The sequence below is a fragment of the Chiroxiphia lanceolata genome, chromosome 17 (assembly GCF_009829145.1).
Source record: "Chiroxiphia lanceolata isolate bChiLan1 chromosome 17, bChiLan1.pri, whole genome shotgun sequence".
Taxonomy (NCBI): Eukaryota; Metazoa; Chordata; class Aves; order Passeriformes; family Pipridae; genus Chiroxiphia; species Chiroxiphia lanceolata.
The window spans coordinates 3,229,126-3,249,272 of NC_045653.1; the positions used below are offsets into that span (position 1 = coordinate 3,229,126).

General features: G+C 42.3%; 1 protein-coding gene across 13 annotated transcripts in view; it reads left to right on the top strand.

Moving 5' to 3' along the window:
• The window catches only part of PTPRT (protein tyrosine phosphatase receptor type T), a 448,309-nt gene that overhangs the window by 102,822 nt on the left and 325,340 nt on the right, over nucleotides 1-20,147 (top strand). For all 13 annotated transcript variants that reach the window (XM_032704671.1, XM_032704672.1, XM_032704675.1 and 10 more), the window contains exon 2: nucleotides 18,892-19,017. In XM_032704671.1, the coding sequence (XP_032560562.1) occupies nucleotides 18,892-19,017 (126 nt within the window). The remainder of the gene's footprint in view (nucleotides 1-18,891; nucleotides 19,018-20,147) is intronic.

Sequence of the window (20,147 nt, forward strand, 5' to 3'; positions counted from 1 at the left end):
CTCCCACTTACCAGTTGCTTGTGAGTCGCATCCCTCACAAACACGCACTCATTCCAGTGCTGTCTCTAACTCTGGCCTAGGCAGAGTTAGGGGGGCTGCAGGGCTCCCCTCTTCCCCCTGGAGGGGGAGAGAGGGAGCCCAGCCACCCCCTGGCCTTCAGCACCTACACACAGCTGACACCAACAACCAAAACAACCAAGACAGAACTGCCAACAGCTTCTGGGGCTGTGATATATGATTTTGAGCAGAAGCGACCAACATGAGTGGTGACTGGCTCTTCAGGGAACACTGCCCTGGCCCCCAGTCACCTCTGAGCCCCTCGAACTCTCAGGGGGGAGAGTTTCAAACTATGACAGGCACTCAGTGCCATGGCCTAGTAACCGCAGCAGTGGATCAAGGGTTGGACTTGATGATCTCGGAGGTCCCTTCCAACCCAGCTGATTCTGTGATTTCTCTGTTTGAGGTCCCTGCTTGGAGGTACCAGCTCAATATGTTGTTCTTGCACGATGGAGATGTCTGAGACTCTGCTGTGGGAAACCTGGGGTTGAGCTGGTGAGGAAACCTGGTCTGACTGTGTGATGGGGGTGCAGGGAGTCAAGCAGGAGCCTGCTGGGGCACTGGAGCTGCTGCTGTGAGGGGATGTCAGCCCCAGCTCAGGTGGGGTGGGTGCAGCTGCCAGAGCAGTCCTGGGTGGTCAGACCTGGATGGTGGGACAGGAAAGTTTCCTTTAATAAGAGCACCAAACAGGTTTGGAATTGGGCTTTGATGATCCCAGTGGGTCTGTTCCAACTCAGTATTCTGTGGTGCACCATATCCTGAGCTGCATAACCAACAACAAAAGCAGCAGGACCAACAGGGAGAGGGACAGGATTGTGTCCCTCTGCTCTGCTCTGGTGAGACTCCCCTGAAGAGCTGCCTCCAGCTCTGGGGTCCCCAGCACAGGAGGGACATGGACCTGTTGGAGCGAGCCCAGAGGAGGCCACAAAGTTCATCACAGGGCTGGAACACCCTCTCTTCTGCAGACAGGCTGGAAGAGCTGGGGGTGTTCAGCCTGCAGAAGAGTAGGCTCCAGGGAGACCTTAGAGACCCTTCCAGTGCTGGAGAGGGACTTTGGATGAGGGATGGAGGGACAGGACAAAGAGGAATGGCTTCAAACTGAAAATAGAGTAAGTGTAGATTGGCTACTGGGAAGAAATTCTTCCCTGTGAGGATGGGGAGGCCCTGGCACAGGTTGCCCAGAGAAACTGTGGCTGCCCCATCCTTGGAAGTGTCCAAGGCCAGGTTGGACAGGGCTTGGAGCAACCTGGGCTTGTGGGAGGTGTCCCTGCCCATGGCAGGGGGTGGAATGAGATGTTCTTCCAACCCAAGCCATTCCATGATTCTGTGATAAGCTACCAGGGAACTCTGGAGTTTGCAAAAAGCCACAAGTGGACAGGGGAACACTCACAGACTGTGCTCCCTTTTCTAGTGCAAACAAACCTGTCTGAAATAAAAGTAAATGAGAGATACAGGATCAGAGCATTTGATTTATGTGAATGAGGTGTTTCATACCTTAGGGGGGAAAAAAAGCAACACTAACACTTTCCTCAAAAAGCAGTATTTGTCTTAAAAATTCGTGTTTGCTGTTTATGTTGAAGATTAGAGGTCTCAGAGGAAGCTGGTGATCCATGCCTTTGTAGTTTTGCAGAAATAGCAGCACAGAGCAGAACATCACTCCTGTAACCTGTTCCTGTCTGTAGATGGCAGGGTGAAGGTGGTGGTGGTGGTTCAGACTTTGTCAGTCGAGTTTTTACTAAGGCTTTGAATCCTTCAGGCAGAGCAAGCGTGTAACTTGGGTGAGAACAACACCATGAGGAGTAATTAAAACACTTTATGACCTGAATTAGGTCAAGCCTTGTCCTCTGTGGTGAAAGGAGTTGGACCAGTCTTCAGACTTGAAATTACTTTTTTTTTTTTTCCTAATCTGGAGTTGTGAGTGTCCACAGTCTGCAATAATCAAGTCAGAAGGAATCAAATCAAACACTTTGGGCCTTGTGTTTAAAAGACTGTGACACCTTCTTGAGTGAGACTGGGGGGCAGGCAAATCAAAGCTGGGTGAATCAATGGCAGCTGCTTTACTTGTCTAGGGAATAAGTGAGTATAAACTTGATGGGTCAGAATTCTTCAAAGGTACCAGCCAGGGCTTTGCTGTTAGAAGGACAGGATACATCACCCTTCTGAGTGTGTTCCACCAGCCCAAATACACACTGGGATTACACAGTGGGGTGTAACTGCAGAGATGATCCTCTGGCACTTGCACATAATGCCTGACTGGTTCCCAGAGGTCTCTTTTCCCTTGGCTGCTGCCGGGATCACCAGGACAGGATTTCCCTAAAAAGGCAATCAGAGTTGTGTTCAAGTGACTTGGGCATCGTTGTTGGCCAGTTCAGCTTCTAAACCACATTTTAGAAAACAAATTATAGCAAAAGCAAGATTTGTAATTCTTCAAATTTCCGCTCCAATGTGTCTCCTTCTCACAGGGATTTCTCTAAGTGCCCCCCTCTGCTCAGACACAGGAAAGCAAAGTTTTAACAGAAAAATTAGTGTTATACAAGCAGAAATCTTACACCAGTGTTTGGACTCCTTGCATTAATCTCGGCTTCCCATCTCATCCATCCAGGGAATCCATTATTGAGTCTCACTGTGGACTTGATAGTGTAGAGTGTAATACAAATTCCAAAGAAATGAAGGGATTTAGCTCAGTAAATGCATTTGTTCAGATTCTGGCCATCATTTAGGTCTCTGGGGTGCTATGATAATACAAGTAAATGGGAAGTTGCATATTCAGCTGGGTATATAGTTTTCATCTCTGGTATAAATAAAAAGGATGAATATCCATTCCAGGAGACATTTTTGGAAAAGATCTGTGATTGATATCTTAGCAAAAAGATTTAAGACTCTTAGGAAACACTTTACACTTGCCTAAAAATGCTGGTGCTGAATGGCAGCAATTTTAATAATTTAAAGATTAAAATAAGAATATTATAATTTAATGATGTCTCTTTCCATGGCTGTGGTGCGTGGGATTTCAAGCAGATGATGCTTTTTTTAAGTCATATAGAAAAGGAACTTAATTTAAAAACTTAATAATTAAAAAAAAAGATAAAAAAAAGGGTTGTTCAGTAAACTGTCTCATATATCTTCTGGCAACCTCTTCGATATATCCCATGTTAAACATTGTACAGAGTAACTTAGGAGTACACGAAGGCCACAGAGCTCATTAAAAACAGGCAAAGGCTTTTGGGGCTGTTCTAGAAAAATCACGTCTTAAGAAGGGAATTGTGACCTTTGTAGGAGTCTAGAAATTTTCTAAGCTCACTGAAAAATCATACAATATATTACATAAACTAAATCCCTTGGTACACAGAGTTATCTGTCCAGAGAAGCTGTGGCTGCTCCACCCCTGGAAGTGTCCAAGACCAGGTTGGACGGGGCTTGGAGCAACCTGGAGTAGTGGAAGGTGTCCCTGCCCATGGCAGGGGGTGGGGTGAGGTGATTCTTAAGGTCCCTTCCAACCCAACCCATTCTGTGATTTTCCTGTGTGCAAATCTCTTCTTTTTGAGAAGATCATAAATGACTAATGGTAGTGCCAAATGATGTGGGGTTGGTGGTTGTTTTTTTTTGTCTGAGGAGTCTTACAGGAGGTTTTAGTTTGCCATTCCCCTCAACATAAATGCACTGTGCACCAGCAGAGGGAAACAGGCACCATGCAGGATTTATGCTCCTCTTGCCACATCACTGTTCAATTAGTAATAATTTTATGATAGTGTGGTCCACTGGGATGCAGCAAAATAACCTTAAAAAGGACTTGGGTGATTTTTCTGTGCTTTACCAGTTCTGTCGTAGCAGGTCCCAAAGATTTTATAGCACCACTTTATTCTATAAAACCAGGGATATAACTAATGTTTTTAACAAATTTCTGTGGTTTGCTTCCTAACTGAACCCTCTCACCTGGTGTCCTCAGTGAGTTACCTGTTGCATGGAAAACACAGCACTGACTGCTGGTTTTACACATTTTTTTCACACTGTGAAGGAAAAGCAACAGCTGCTACTGGGTGTAGTGTGGATCAACTCCCTGAATTTTACACTTAGAAGAAAGAGGATCTCTTTTACTCGCTGCTTATATGAATATACTTATTTTTATATGTGTATAAAAAAGTCAGCTTGCAGAACCAGCGAGCTTTCTACAGAGTGTGCACCAGCAATATTATGAAATTATTCCAAGATTCAAAATCTAAGCTTGCAGTAACTAGTAAAAGTACTTATGAGTTACTAACTTCAGATTATTGATGCTTCATGTCAAAACAGTAGCTTCAAGTTTGAGAAATTCAAATGGAAGCTTGTTAAATGAAGGGTTTTAAAGGGAGTGTGCTTGTTCTTCTGTTTCTCATCATCACTTTTCTTATCTGTGAAACACTTTCAATTTGACAGGACTGAAAATCAGGTTCTATTTGATAATTGCCCAGTTTAATCAGTACCAGCATGTTGGTCCACTGACTTTATCTAATATATTAAATCATACAGTCAACACTTTATAATATTAAAAGTGTGGAACTGCATAGAAGATTGATTCAATTTGGCATAAATTTTTTCATTTACTACTGAATCTTTTAATGTTGATTGCCAAAGCTAGGCAGGTTTAATTTAAAGTCTAGGTTTTTGGAAATACAGATCCTAAAAGATGGACCTTACAAGGCAGTCAGTACATGGATATACTGTTGACCTGGATGCCACTGAAAACTTATTTATGTGTTTGAAATGCAGTGCCAGGGGATGGGTGACACAGTCTAGCAGAATGTTCCCTGCCCATGGCAGGTGGTTGGAACTGGATGATCCTTAAAGTCCTTCCAACCCAAACTGTTCCATGATGCTATGACTGATTTGGAAAAGCAAGTGTAGTAGATCTGACTCAAATTTTATAACATTACTACAGACAAATGAGTTTAATATGTGAGTCTAGTACTATAATAAGCATTATTAACTTTTTTAATGCCTTTCTTCTGTGCCAGACTAGAGGCTTGTTAAGTTAAAGGATAATTCTTGAAATCTTAAGTTTATTTCACAACATAAAAACAAGGAATGTGCTAATATGGGTAGTCCCTATTTGTGAACTATACTCACAAATACACACAGTTGGAGGAGGATAAAATTATCAGACTGGAGGAATTAGGATTTTGAAATGTGATGAAATAATAAATAAGATATAATTTAGCATTACAGAATGCAAGGTCATGCATCTCAGGGCTAATTAGTTCTTTTAGTTTAAGATTTGAAATCATTTGGAAGTGACAGGAAGCTGTTAGAGCATTTAATCCCAGGAGATTGAGATGAGGCTGAGATGTGCTTGTGAAAAGAGGAGGCAGGGTGGTGAAACAGGAGTGTATTTTACAGATCACAAGTTCTTTCCTCTGGACTATTGTGGACAGCACAGGCACTCCAGGAGAAAGATTAATCCAGCACATCACAGAGGCAAAGAAGGACTGTAAGGATTATTGGCAGAATTGAGAATATTCCCTGTGAGGAGTGTGTAGCTTTCTTAATCCAGCAAACAGAGGCCAGAAGGTGCTCTGTAAGAAAATACAGAGAAATAAATGAAGGAGAGCATGCTCCAGCCATTCTAGGGTAGAAAAAGAAGGAATTGGCCAGTCCTCCACTGGCTCTGAAGATCCAGAAATGCCATCACAAAGTACTTGTAGTTTTCGAAGATAGCGGAGAGGAGCTCAGGAAGGAATGACAAAGGTTTTCCTGTCTTGGCACTTCTCCCTGGCTGAGTCAACTCAGTGTTTTGCCTTTTGTCATTGTGTAGGTGTATGAAACTTCATTCTTCATCCCCAGCTCTCACACTGAGCAGAAACCAGGTTTATGGGACCATCCTCAAACTGTCCTCGCTCTGGGATGGTCCAGCTTTTGATGACGTGAAACTGTGGTTTCGCAAACCCCTGGTGCACAAAACTAGTGCCCCAACTCCTTCAGAGTCAAATCACTTTCTTTTCCTAACCAGCAATAAAACAGTGTTTCAGTTTTACTCTGTTCTGTTCTGTCCTGACTGTGGTGTCTTTCAGCTGTCCCAATGAAGCTCTGATGAGATGATATCTGTGACATTGGCAAGAAGATGGCACCATACCAAGGGATGCCATATCCTTGGTCATAATTCTCTGAAATGCACCTATTTCCTTCATGATTTAATGTAGGTTAAAAACAAATCAGATCATTTAGCTGAGGGTCTGCTAATAAATGCTGTAATTTGTACTTGAGGCATCCAGCCCCTGCTGTCACCACGAGTATGGTGCTCCCAGGGGCTGCTGCCAGCTCTGAGCAAGCAGATCACTTTTTAAGAGCTCATGTTTTCATTTTCTTGTTTTCAGAGCTGAGTGTAATCAAATCCCATGTTTGTGGTGATTACTCTGTCATAGAAGTGTCGTGGCAATCAGCTCTGGGATCTCCCAGGGAAGGTGGCACTGAGCCCTTCTGGCTGTGTGAGCAGGGGGGGCACAAGTGTAGCTGCTTTAGAAGGTAACAAAGTCAGGTCGAGAGCGTTCAGTCAGTGTTCACACTTGTCCTGCACTGAATGCAGATGATCTGTGGTTGCATAATCTTTGGGGGAAGGGAAAAGATGACATTAAAACAAAACCTGACGTGTGCAACTGTGGTATTTGTTATCTACTCACTTTGTAGCCCATTAGAGCATTTATGGCATCAGACCATCTTTTTTTACCCCAGAATCCTCTCAAAGTCCCCTGACCACAGCCATTTACTTGGATTTTTTTCAGTCTTTATGCTAATAAAATTATAACTGCTGGTTAAGTAATGCTTTTTTTTTAAAGTCCATATTAATTCTAGTCTCTGTCCTGGGAAATTCTATTAGTTTTCACCACAGATGAGTGTTTTCAGATAAACAACGTCTTCATTCCAGCTGGGACCTCATTGTCAAGTTTATATTAATTATCTAATCTTAAAATAGTCTTAAACTGCTAGAAATGCTGCAATACAGTCAAGTATCACAATTATTTCCTCCCTGTGAGACAGTGCCTTAGAATTAAAAACAAACAAGCAACCCAGCAACAAACCAAAGCAGATATTGATAGCCTGGTGAGAAATGTGTCTTGTCTGAAGTGCAGGATGTGGTGTAAGGCAGTTAATGCCACCTGGGTACAGCCTGCCAGGCACAGTCACTGCCATGGGAAAATATCCTGCAGTCCCTTTCTCATCCCTGGAGTGTGGGTTCAGCCCGTGGCAGATGCTCTCTCTGCAGACACAGTGCCACTGTCCCAGTGTGTGGCATCAGGACAAAAATGCCCGTCCCCTCTGTTTGCATCTGTCCCCAGGGAGGTGACAGCCAGAAGCTGTCAGGGTGTGGCAGAGGTGTTGCCATCACTGGAGTTTGCAGATTCCAGAAGTGCACGTGGATTCTGAAAATGGCTGGGCAGAACAAAAAGCAGCTGTTCACAGGATCAGGGAATAGAATCATTGACTCTCTTGAGTTGGCAGGGACCCACAGGGACCATCCAGTGCAGCTCCTGGCCCTGCACAGGCACCCCAATAATCCCACCCTGTCCCCAAGAGCGTTGTCCAAACTCTCCTGGAGCTCTGGCAGCCTTGGGGAGCCTGTTCAGTGCCCGACCACCTGGAAGGGTGTTTGAGACTGGGAATGTGTTGTGAGGAGGATTCAGGTTGTAGTTGTCCCGTTCTGGAGTGTTTCCACAGTCACATCTCGCAGGCTCTGCCCTGCCCAGCTGCCCTGCTGGCTCTGTCAGCTGCTGAGATGCTCCCTTGTCTTTCCCTTTGCCAGTCACATGTGCTGGACAGGGGACTGGGAGAGGACTCTGGGGTAAAAACTGATCTGATGCCATCATTGTTCTAACAGCCTGCAAAGTGCATAGGTAACAAATGGGGGGGCTGATTAGCTAATTAGGGAAGTTTTTACCTTACTTTATACAGTGTGCTAGGGCTTTAACTCTGAAGGGTTAAAGATTAAGACAGGGACTGTGGGACAAACACAAAGTCATAAAATCCCAAAATGGGATTGGAAGGGACCTTGAAGGTCACCTGGTTCCATCCCCTGCCATGGGCAGGGACACCTTCCACTAGCCCAGGTTGCTCCAAGCCCCGTCCAACCTGGCCTTGGACACTTGCAGGGATGGGGCAGCCACAGCTTCTCTGGGCAACCTGTGCCAGGGCCTCTAACCATCTGAGTAATGAACTTCCTCTTAAATTCTAATCTAAATCTCTCCTCTTTTAGTTCAAAAATGTGCTTTCAAACGTTCTTTCACTCAGTCTCTCTTACACTGCAGTGACTAATGTGTCATTAGCTCAAGTATCAGTATAATTGCAGTATGGTTCTAATTGGATAAGTATATTTAATACCAATTCAGTTGATCAGAAACTGAATCTAATTTCTGAATGACTTAATGTCACGATCATAATCTTTTGAAGCATCGTATATTTAATGAATCAGATTCTCACACAGGCATCTTAAAGTGAGAATGGCTGGTATAAAAACGGACAATGAATTGAAGCTTTATACTTAGTTAAGCTGCAGAGCTGAAATCTTGAGGGGGACACTTTTTAAAAATCTTTGCTTCTAAGTATCTGCACTTTCACCTGGGGCTCTGGAAATGCATCACATTTTAATGGAGTCTCCTGTGCTGTTAAGTCCTGTATGCAGCTATGCTCACAAATACTGTTTCATCTGCCAAAATCAAGGCATGAAGACTATATGGCTAAAGCAATATCATGCAGAGTATTTGTCTAATTTATGGAGATACTGTCTTTCAATTTATATTGTAAAGAGAAATCTTTTAAGCAAAGACAATTATCTCCTTAAACTGCTGGTAAGACCTTATTTCCAGAAGTAAATGTCCAGTAAATGTGCTTTTTTTGCATCTGAATTGCACTTATAAGCTGAGACTATTTCAGTGTAAGAACAGCAATAAAAGTTTGTCTACATTGCTGTCAAAGTGTTGAGTTTTACATGTTTAGACGGTGTTAACACAATCCTCCAAGATTACTAAAAGGCAATATTGATGTACTGTCAGTTAAACTGCACTGAAGTGTGTTACAGATTTAGATTTTTAGAATCTTCCCTTTGCTGGCCCGTTTCCACTGCATGTCCTTTTGAACTGCTACACCAAGTGCACCTGAGCTTGGAATAAAAAGCCCAGAGTACCTGGTTCAAACGTCTCAACTAACCCAGGATTAAATTGTGACTGAAACCATGGTTTATACGACAGAAAAGGGCTTCTTAATACAATCTGGTTACTGAGTATTCTGAAAAGTGATTGCCTTTACATTCCTTTGCCTTGTGCCTTTCAAGTCTTAGGAAGAAGTGCTTTCAGTATTTAATGCTTCCTGGCAGAGTTCAGGCTTGATGCTGCTTGAAAAAGGTAAGAACTGGGGAGTTCAGAAAAGCTTTCTTGAAAAATATTATCTGTTGGATATATGATGTTCTGAGTTTCGGACTTAAACTGGAGGTTGTCTGTCCCAGGACAGGAAAAAGGCTGTGGATGATGGGATAGGAGTATTTTTCAGTGTGTTTGTTACCAAGTAAATTTTGTATGGGAAGTCTTGTCTGACTGTTTCAAATTGAAGTGCAGAGTGAACACCACACGTTGAAAATTAGTTCATTTTACAGTTTGGAATTCCTCTAAAACCAAGAACCTCGGCAGATACTGAGCTGTTGACAAACTGTTTGTAGCAAATGATTCCCCCAGCAGTGGATGGAGATGCTCCTCGGGGTGACTGTGGGGCTGCCTCACTGACACGTGGCTGATGGGCATTTTTGGAGCTTCCCTGTGACTTGTCACTGCCTGCAGGTGGCCAGGGGTGTGTCAGGATATAACACCCAGTGTGGGGAGATGTGCTGTGGTGGCCTCTTCTTAACCAAACCTGAGCTGTCTGTGGTGATAACTCCCTTTGTGTTCAGGTTACCCTCAATTTTCCCTCCCTTCCCGTGCTGTCTCTCATTAATCCTGAGTTTGGAATACTGCAGCTGCAGCTCTGCTAAATGCATGTTCTGGGTCAGAGATGTAAGTGGAAGATTCATGGCTGTAATTAGAGAGGCACTTTGCACATATGCTTATGTACCGTGGTAGGAAATGTGGTTAAACAGGAAAGAGGCTCCATATATTTTCAGGAACTCACATTAGGCTGAGATGTGTTTATTCCTGGCACGTATTTAACGCTGTGTTTTGCTCTTTAGGCAGAGAATTTACACAGAGGAGTCTGGAGGCTAAAAGCAAGCAGATCTTGCCCTTGTTGCCATGTTTACAATGTGCTGCAGAGGACAGGGGGAATTCCAGGAGTTGGTGTTCATCCCTCTGCACTGGGATGCTGGACAGCACCCTGGATACTGAATGCAGGATAAAGGAGAAAATCTGTATTAAAAATGCAGAGATAGAATAAATGAACTGAAAAAAAAAATTAAAATTCAGATCTGTGGGTGACTGTCAGTGCCTCAACCATCACTCCACTGATCAGCCTTTACAAGAGCTTTTGCTTAGTCCAGTATTTTCCCTCCTGTTCCCAGTCTGACTGCAGGGCACCTGGGAGTAGAGCAGCTGGTGAGCCACTGTCATTTCTGGGGCTGACTTGCTCCTGACACATTGAATGAAGATCATGGTTTAACTGAAAACGATTTAAAATACGTGTCTCCAAATATCCTTGACATTGCACTTTATGTGTAATTTGGAACACTAACTGTCAGTGACAAGTAAAAGGGTATTTGTAAGAGATAACCTCGACCTGAGAAATGTATGAACTTGGAGCTGTAAGAATTGTTAGACCTCAATAAAAGTTATTTATACAGCCACTCTTTGGGAGTAGCTTCCAATAGCCACTTTATTAAATTTAGCAGGATATACCAATTGCAACACTCATTGCAAGTTATTACCATTGTATCAGCCAATTAGATTCTATTTGTTGGTGCTCAGTGACAGATGATAGCTGTCCTTGTAGAGAAATCTGGTATTTAACCAGTGTGTAGTTGAGCTGGTACATATAAATTGTGATAGCTCAGATAGCAAGGAGTTTTTGGAGTCCTGCACAGTGCTGGGGCTTTAATTGCACATGCTCAGAATCAATTAAATAAATATCAGTGTTCTTCAACCCTTCTAATTTGAGTCTTCTCCAAGGAAATATTTAAACCATTGGTTTTCTTTTTGGAACTACTTGGAGTAGGGTGGGATGTGTGTGTGGATACACATGTACCTTTTTGATGCTTGTGCACAGCCTGGGTGGTTTCTGTGGGCCAGGGTAAGATGGAGTCATTAAATCATGCCAGGGGTTATTGGGGGGTGGCTTTGCTGATGTTGGTGGTGAAGCCTCAGGGAATGCCAAGTGCAAACTGGCATTTCCAGACTCAGTGGGAACTTCCAAAGAGAAAAGGACTTCCTGAAGTTCAGCATTGATTTAATTTACTTCCACTGGCATAATTTGGGCCAACTGTTCAGTTTAATGGAGTGGTCATGAAAATGCCAGCCCAGTATTCCCTTGATTTCTTCTCTAAACATGATGTCTGTGTTTGATTCTGTCCTGTGTTCAGTGGTGTGGCAAGAAACCAGACTTCATGGTGCCCTTATTTAAACTGGTCTTTGTGTTCTCTGACCATGAACTTCCAAGGAAACATCTCAGCTGCACAGATCTTCCTCCAGAACAGGGGCCTGAGCAGCAGTACAGGGAAAGGAGAAAGATTAGAAGACTTGTGGATGGTATTGGAATTCCTGAAATGTGCTCTCTGTTGAGACAATATTTTATTCATCAGCAAAGCTAACATGAGTCAGTCAGCAGCTGCTTCTTGCTTAAAGTTCAAACACATTAATTTGAAGTTTGTATAAGAGCTTATTGCGAAAGAGAGGCTTGCTAATGGAATATAAAATAAGTGAGAAACAGCTACATCCAGACAGGTTTTTTTCTGCCTTGGTGGATGGTAAAAGTAAAATAAGGATGTAATTTAAATGACTGTGCAGCTTCAGTAGGTATCTGTGTGACACTACAATGCTGAAATGAAGCAAGTCAATAGAGAGCTGTGACTGATCAAGACTCCAGTGCACCACCTGATGTGGAATTTGGGGAAAATGCACCATAAATACAATGTTAGACAATCCTGTTAAGATACTCTGGATAATTAGACCCAAGAATTTTCTTTGCTGGAAGGAAAGAAAAGCAATGATACCTTTTTTTACAGAAAAAGTGAGTACCCACAAGTGGTTTTTACTGACAAATATAATTAATCACATCTTCTCTGAACATGCATCATCATTTAAGGTGGATATTTGGAATACAGGTCAGGATAATTTCCTCTAACTTATGAAACAAACTGAAGCAAAGTAAGGCTTATTTTATATTTAGATTACAAACATAACAGCAAGTAAGGGCTACAAATTTGTGGGTTTTTTTAAAAAAAACTTTCATTCCATCATACTGTGAATAAAGCAGGACCTGCTTCAAGGGTGGAAAGTCACTAAAGTCATAAATTGAAAAGATGATGGATAGTGTCTGTTTAAGAATATTTTATGATTTTGGTAACTTGTTTTAATTCTACAAGCTTCATTATATTGGGATAGGCAAGTGTGAAAACTCAACATAAATCTGGGTGTGTTGCAGCAGAATGGAACTGAACTCAACCTGCAAAGTTGGGGTTCTTTGAAAAGGTGCAGAGTATTAACTGACTCTGTACCATAGCTTGAAAAAATAAGTCAGTGAGATTATAGATATGGATATACTTATGCCTAAATAAAGCAATAAAATGTTAATATTGAGCTGTTGAAACAATGACAGCTCAGCTGTCAGAGGCAAAAAGGTATTTCTGGTATTAAATAGAGGATGTCCATTCTGGGAAGGGAAGTGAATCACCCTAGATTTGGGCATCTGAACTGAAACAAATGACATTTAGTGTTAGTTTTACTCCTGGGATACTTCAAAGCCTTTTCACTGATCCCTGGTGGATTATGAGGTACAGAATTAGTAATGAACGTGTGAGCTGGTCTAGGGCTTAAATTATGAGACATGCAGGCAGGACTTTGCAAAGAGAACCCCATAATGATGAATTTAAGACAGAAAATGCAGTTTAAACTGACAAGTTCTGGAAGTAGAGCTTAAATGCTTGTTCCACATATACAGGGATCCCAGGCACAATGGTTGCTTTGCAGCTGAGTGCTTCCATGGGATTGGGAGGAGAACTGACAAACTCTGTCAGGCTCTGGTGCACATTTGGGACCAATATTTTCTGCAGAGAAGCGCTGGAAGAAAAACTTGTTATTCCTGGGAGGACACTTCAGGTGTTTCACCAGGATAAGCTGCACCCACTTGATCTGTCCCTTCCACAACATTAAATTATTGGTGATGTTCATGGTGGGGACCACACGTGATCCCTCACTCAGAGGCAGCACCACTGTGGTTATAACAAGGTTCCTGTGCAAGGAACATCGGTTGTACCTCTGCATTTGGACCATGTGTGCATGGAAATTGTGCTCATGAGCTGCTTCAAAGTATGTGGAAATAGATGTGCAACACTGCAGCTGCAAAGAAAGCAGTGTGACAGGGCACAGAATTTGAAAAAGGCTTAAAAAATATATGTACTGACAGTATGAGTGTCTTCCTTAACAGGTTGAAGGCACTTGAAGTCACTATGGTACAGAAAGTTCCAATGTTGAGCCTACTTTGGGACCATGAAGAGCTTTTCTAAGCTGCATTCAGTATTTTAAAGGATTACACTGATTTAGCTTTCTTGTTCAGCTTAGCATTTTGGGCTGTCTGTAGGTCTGATGTCTTCTGTCTTAAACTTTCTGGAAGGACTGTAAAGCATATAAAGCACTAACTATTCTTCCCAGGTGAGTGTTTGGATAACACTCTCAGGGACAGGGTGGGGTTGTTGGGGTCTCTGGGCAGGGCCAGGAGCTGCACTGGATGGTCCTGGTGGGTCCCTTTAACTCAGGATGCTCCACGATTCTCTGATAGAATAAGATTTTTCAGGAATATGCAGTATGAATTCTACAGTCTGAAAAATAACTTACAAATGGATTTTTCTGCAATAAATCCCACACTAGGAGTTGCCTTAATGAGCCAAATGCATCTCTCACAGCCCTTGTAAACAAGAATGTCTGGGGAAGGGATGAGAATGAGGGATCAGAAGCAGTGGGGGGTTAATTTGTGGAATTTTGTAGTTCATAAGTACTGCCTCATCCTAACAGCATTTGTTTCTTCCTTCACTTGCTTCGTATTTTGTGGGGCTTAGCTCTAAATTGATGGACTAAATCTCAGCTCTCATGAAAGTTTCACAAGGGATGTTCATAGAAAAGCACTGTGTGCTTTTTTAATTTCTGCCCTTTTGGTTGTTGTTGGGTTTTGTCTCTTTTTTTTTTTTTTTTAACTTTTTAAAATAAATAAAGGAGAAAGCCAACTGCTTCTGTCCCAAAAAAAAAGCCTGGAGTGGGATAATGAGATTGATGTTCTCCTTGTGGCCATCCCCTCCTCACCTTGGGATTGCTGTAAACACTTGATCAAATTATACCTGATTCTGTTTCCAGTGTGTGTTTAGAGCCACAGGATAATGATGAGGCTTCTCACAACAGTGTTTCTTTATCCTTTTATAGAAATATTGTGGTTTTTATCTGGTGAGTCCGTGAGAGTTTGACATTGGATGACTTTATAAAACATTCAACTAATTGGATTTGTTAAAATAAATAAATCAAACACTAATTGGAATGTGCCCTGCCATTATTTTTGCTTACTGAATTAGATATTACGGCGTGAAGTTCTTTTTATCGTATTTGTGCACTTATTTAAACACCCCCCTGGCACACACTTCTGCAAATTCAATTAGATATTCAAAGGAGCCATTCAATTTATGCAAGGCTGGTTTACATTTAATCCAGGGGCAAGTCTCAGTAACTGATGATAGGTCTGCTCAAGATTAATTAGCATCACTCAGATGAGCAGTGGCATTGTTACCAGCCTGCAGTGTAAAGCAAGGGATGTTTTATCCTTCCTACATGAGCCATTATTTCCTTCAAATATGACCCTTTTAAGCTTTTCTTTTTATGAAAAGGGGTCAGCACCACCCATGTTATCTAATGCCATCAAAGGCATCTCCATTTCCTCTTTTGCCCCACTTTTGTCACTGTTTAATTTTCAGCCAAGCAGGGGAAAGGCTCCAAGATCCCAATTTGTTTTCCAAAAACCCCTTATTCTTGTTAACAATTTATGAAGACCCAGAATCCCATCTTGGTGGCTGTGTAAATGTTTCCATTTTCCTCAAGCAACTCTGTGATATGTGGCTGAGATGAAAACATGCAAACCTACCATCTAAATTCATGGAGTGGTATCTTTTTCCTTCAATTTGAGGTTTTTGTTTTTTTTTTTTTTTTTTAATCTTAATGAATAGCCCTGTTCTGCCTCCAGACAGATTTCAGCAATGGATGATTTTCTGTTAGGATGGATCTGACCTTTTTTCCCATCTTTATGTTCCAGCATATTTAGGTGTAGCTTATAGTTAAGTATTAACAGAGATAAGGTGTCTTAGGAAATGTCGAATATTAAGCTCATGCTGACATGAGTGAAAGGAACACATCTGCTCCTTACTGTTCCTACTTAAGTGGAATCTTAAAATCTCCTAATTTTTTGAACCTGGCTGCCTTGAAGTGAAGATGTAATGTCACATCTCCCAAGTTCTGCAGAAAAGACAGGGCTAAGGCCACCTGGGATTCGGCAGAATACGAACACAGGTCACTGTGACCAAGTGGCTTTACCAGGGATTGGATATAAGCAGGAGTTTTTTACAGCGAGGGTGGGGAGGCCCTGGCACAGGTTGCCCAGAGAAGCTGTGGCTGCCCCATCCCTGGAAGAGTCCAAGGCCAGGTTGGATGGGGCTTGGAGCAACCTGGGCTGGTGGAAGGTGTCCCTGCACATGGCAGGGGGTGGGATGAGATGAGATGAGCTTGGAGTTCCTTCCACCCCAAACCCTTCTGTGATCCCATGTCTGTGAGAGTGACCCCAAAACCTGTGATATTCTGGATGTTGTGATACTTTCCTTCCACTTTCTGAAGTTTCTTTCCTGTTCCATGACACAACACACACTTTAATAGTGGGAAGAGAGGAGCTGTTGACTTTTTAGCTCACAAGTCACCATGGCCCTGGGTCCCAGCTGAGTCTTTGCTTCACTTTTAAATCTGCTCCCAGTTGACACACCAGAGCAAGAAGCAGATGGAAAGTGCCCCCCTCTTGGTCCCCAGGACTCACACAGCCAGCCTGCTTGTCTGAGCCCTTAAAATTGACTCCAGCTTGTCCTCCTTGTCCTCACTGCCTGCAAATTCACCTCCAAATTCCAATTCTGCTGCTTCTGATAAACGAATCCTCCTGGCTTATTGCTCTGTCACTCTGTGTTTGGAGGTTTCTCCACTAACCTTTCTTTTCTTTAAAATGTAGATATCTTGCTGCTACTTTTAAGGCTCTCCATGGTTTATCCTTCCCTTTTATTCAGCTGTAGTACAAGGTTAGCTTTGACTTTCACACAAGGCACTTTAAAGCTTCCTCAGGTGTTGTCTCTTATCAGTGGAAACGCCCAATTAATTTCCAGAAGTTCTCACTGTATCCCTTTTTCAGCTCCTCCAACTTCACCTTCCTCAGCATGGATAAAATAACCTATTTAGCTGATTATGGCAAGACAATGACAATTACATTCCCTGGTAAATAAGGATTGCTACCCCAGATTTTGCTGCTCTTGCTTGTTTTGCTTCGGGGACTTTGTAGCAGCTCCTGTGCAATATTCTCTGTGTGCAGGAGACCACGTGCAAATGTTGGGCTCCATCAGAGAGTTTGTTTACAATTCCTTCAAAGTAACAGCTCCCAGACATCCCTGATCCTGCGAGGGGGTGTGGGGATGGTTTGTGTCTGATGTTGTGCCTTCAAAGTGAGTCTCTCACAATTAGAATGCCCTGTGTGGAGGCTGAGAGCAGAGTATTTGATATTGTCTCTCGTAATAAAGGTGACTTTCAGATGCAGTGCTCACTCCCACACAAGCCAGAATTCCTGTGTTCTCTCTTAGATTTTTTTAATGAGTGTGTTCAGTATTTTAATTTTGAACCTTTTCACCAAAATTAACTTAAAAAAAAAAATTATGGGAAGCTGAAGTGTAATCCTGCTTGTTTTGACAGCTGGGGGAGCTTCACAAGTGCAGTAAATTTAAGGCAAGAACTATTAAAATATTGTGAAATCATGAAAACTCAGAAATATTTGCTGAAACTCTAGTGAAACAGGCAAGCTTGCAAGGGCGATAAAATCAACTATAATCAGTTCTATTTATAATGAAAATATACAATATATAAAGTTGTTATTTTTTAGGATGAGCTTGACCTTTTTAAACTTCAGCAACAGAGTATTTTAGGGTGTCAGGTACTCTAGGCAACAAATCCTTCTAGTATATACTTACACAGAAATACTTGGTTTTGTAGAAGCTTTGTAGAAGCACTTAGAAAACCAGTTGCATTTGGAGTGCACATAAAATCCTTTAACAGGCTAAGGAATTAATAAATATTGATATTTGTGTTGGTAATTTACGGGAGTTCCACAGGAGATGAGACAAGTTTGGGGTTTCTTGGGAACTAGAGCACATGGGTGCAAACTAAGGAAGGCTTTAATGTCCCCAGTGTTGGATAATCCTTGTTGTGAAGGACTCACGGGTCAGGGGTGTAGGAGCTGTTTGTTGTGTGTGCAGGCAGTGCAGCCCGTGGGAAGGAGTGAGGAGTCAGGAATATCTGTCCATGGAACTCTGATTGGTGTCAGGAGCAGTTGGCAGCTTGGCTGGCAGAGCAAGTGAGTCAAGTTGCCTCGAGCACTGCTCAGTCCTCCCAGCTCTGGAATGCTGGATGTGTCCAGCTGACTTTGGAGGACTCGTGTCTGCAGAGAAAAACGATCCTTCCTCCCCTGAGAGAAAACTAAAGCACTGCAGAGACACTCCTGCCATGATTCAGGTCTCTAAACTCATGGACCCAGCCTGCATTTATGGATCCAGCAGTGAAATATGTTTGGCAGACTGGGTTGGATGGATGAGAAGAGGAATGAGCATCAAGTAATGTAAGGAACACCAGTGTAGGAATATCTTAGGGAATAAAGGAGCTTGATTTGACACAAGTTTCAAAGATCTTTGTTGGAATACAAACTTCCTTTCCACTGTCCCTGGATTTCCCTTGATTCACAAGTGTCCAGGCAGCTGCCAAGTTATTTAAGAGAGTTAACTTCTTCCAAGTGTTTCAGGAATTGCAGTAAAGATCTCTTAGTCAGCAGTCTGGAAGGTGTGAATGCCGGTTGCCATCTGCTGCTTCTTATTCTCTTGTTGTCGAGAAATCATGTACTCAGAAATATTGACTGGGAAGACCTTGAGGAAACTGTGTGGTTTGTGGGTTTATGTTGTGTGTAAGAGATGGTTAAAGCCAGATTAAGATGATCAAGGCTTAAAGGCAAAAAGAAGTGAGGGTTCACTGTAGCAATAGTGATGCTGTGCTTGTTTGCCATTTGCATTCCTCCTTTTTTTTTAAAATATCTTGGAGGTTTATGCAAATATTGGAGGTACCAATGTACAGTTGTCCTTGAAAATAACAGGTTGAAATAAAGGGGATTGATCTAAGAAATAGTACTGTGGAGGGATGAAAACAAGGGCTTCCAGTGGATATAAAGTGTGGAAAGAAAAAAAAAATGTTTTCCGGACATCACCTTTGCTGCTGCCTGAAAAATGATGGTCAGGAAATTGGTTTTATTTATTTCCATTTCCTGTTTAAGCTTGGGTACAGAATAAGTAAATGACCTGCCATAAAGAGACAGAAATAATTAACTCAGTGATGTTTTTCTTTTTCTTGGTTTTAGGTGGTTGTTCGTTCGATGAGCATTACAGTAATTGTGGTTATAGCGTCGCCTTGGGAACCAATGGATTTACCTGGGAGCAGATCAATACCTGGGAAAAGCCAACAATGGATCCTGCTGTCCCAACTGGTAAGTGAGATGTCCCAGCAGCAGCAGGGAGATGCAGTTCCTGGAGGGAATCAGCTGTTTTTCCTTTATGGGTGTGTGCTGGGTCTGGGTCCCCTCAACAGGGCAGCAGGATTTTATTCAGTGATGAAAAGATGGTTTTTGTGGTCAAAGTAATCTGACAACTGAGATGGCTTTTTACAATATTTGCTATTTGATATCCTTGCTGAATTGTTTTCCTTTCCTTATTCCTCTTTTATTTCTCATTTAACAGAGAGGAAATGTTTTGGATTTAATACTCCAAGGTTCCTTCAACTTTTTAAGTGTTTCAGGGTCACTGAGCTGTTTTATGTGGGGAGGTGCATGTTAGAGAGGCCAGGAGAAAAGTGAAGCTTCGAAATGTCTGGAAATATTGGACCTTCCAGTTACCATTTAGCTCTTAAGTGATGGCTTTAAATTCTAATTCTGAAAAGGCAAGAAAATGTCTAGAGAATAAATTGTTGTAGCTTGTGCTTTATTGGGCTGGGATTTCAGACAGGGGAATTTTCATATGCAAGAAAAACATTTCCAGTGGAGAGTTATCAGAATTCCTAATTTGTTAATATATATTAAGAATATCGTGGTCTTCCATGTGATATTTGAAATATTCTTTGAAGAGCTGATGATAATTTCCAGGTTTTGTTACTCATTGGAAATTACCATGATGTTGTAGGTGAGAATGAATTCTCCAGCTTTAATAAAAGGGCTCTGGAATGCTTTGTTCACATTGAGAAAGAACTTGGTTTAAGAAAACACACTAAAGTTTTCTCAAAAGCTTAGTTTGTCTCTGTTGGTTGCCACCTAAAATAGCAGCCCAAGCCTTTTTGAGGCCCCCAGTGACAAACAGACCTCACCAGCCAGTTAAGACTTTGATTTCACTCCTAAAAAAGAAATATTTGTTCCGGTTAGTGCATTCCACAGCGAGAGCTTGAGCTACATGGCAGAGCTGGAATATAATGTTGCTCCAGAGGTGTTCTTATTCCTGTAATTATTGGGATAAGAGACTTGTAATTGCTGGCTGCCTGGCAAGGGCACTGTGCTGAGCTGATGTGACAATAGCTCCCTGGAAGCACTGACAGACAGCCCAGTCTCCAGCCCTGGGTGCTTGTTGGCAG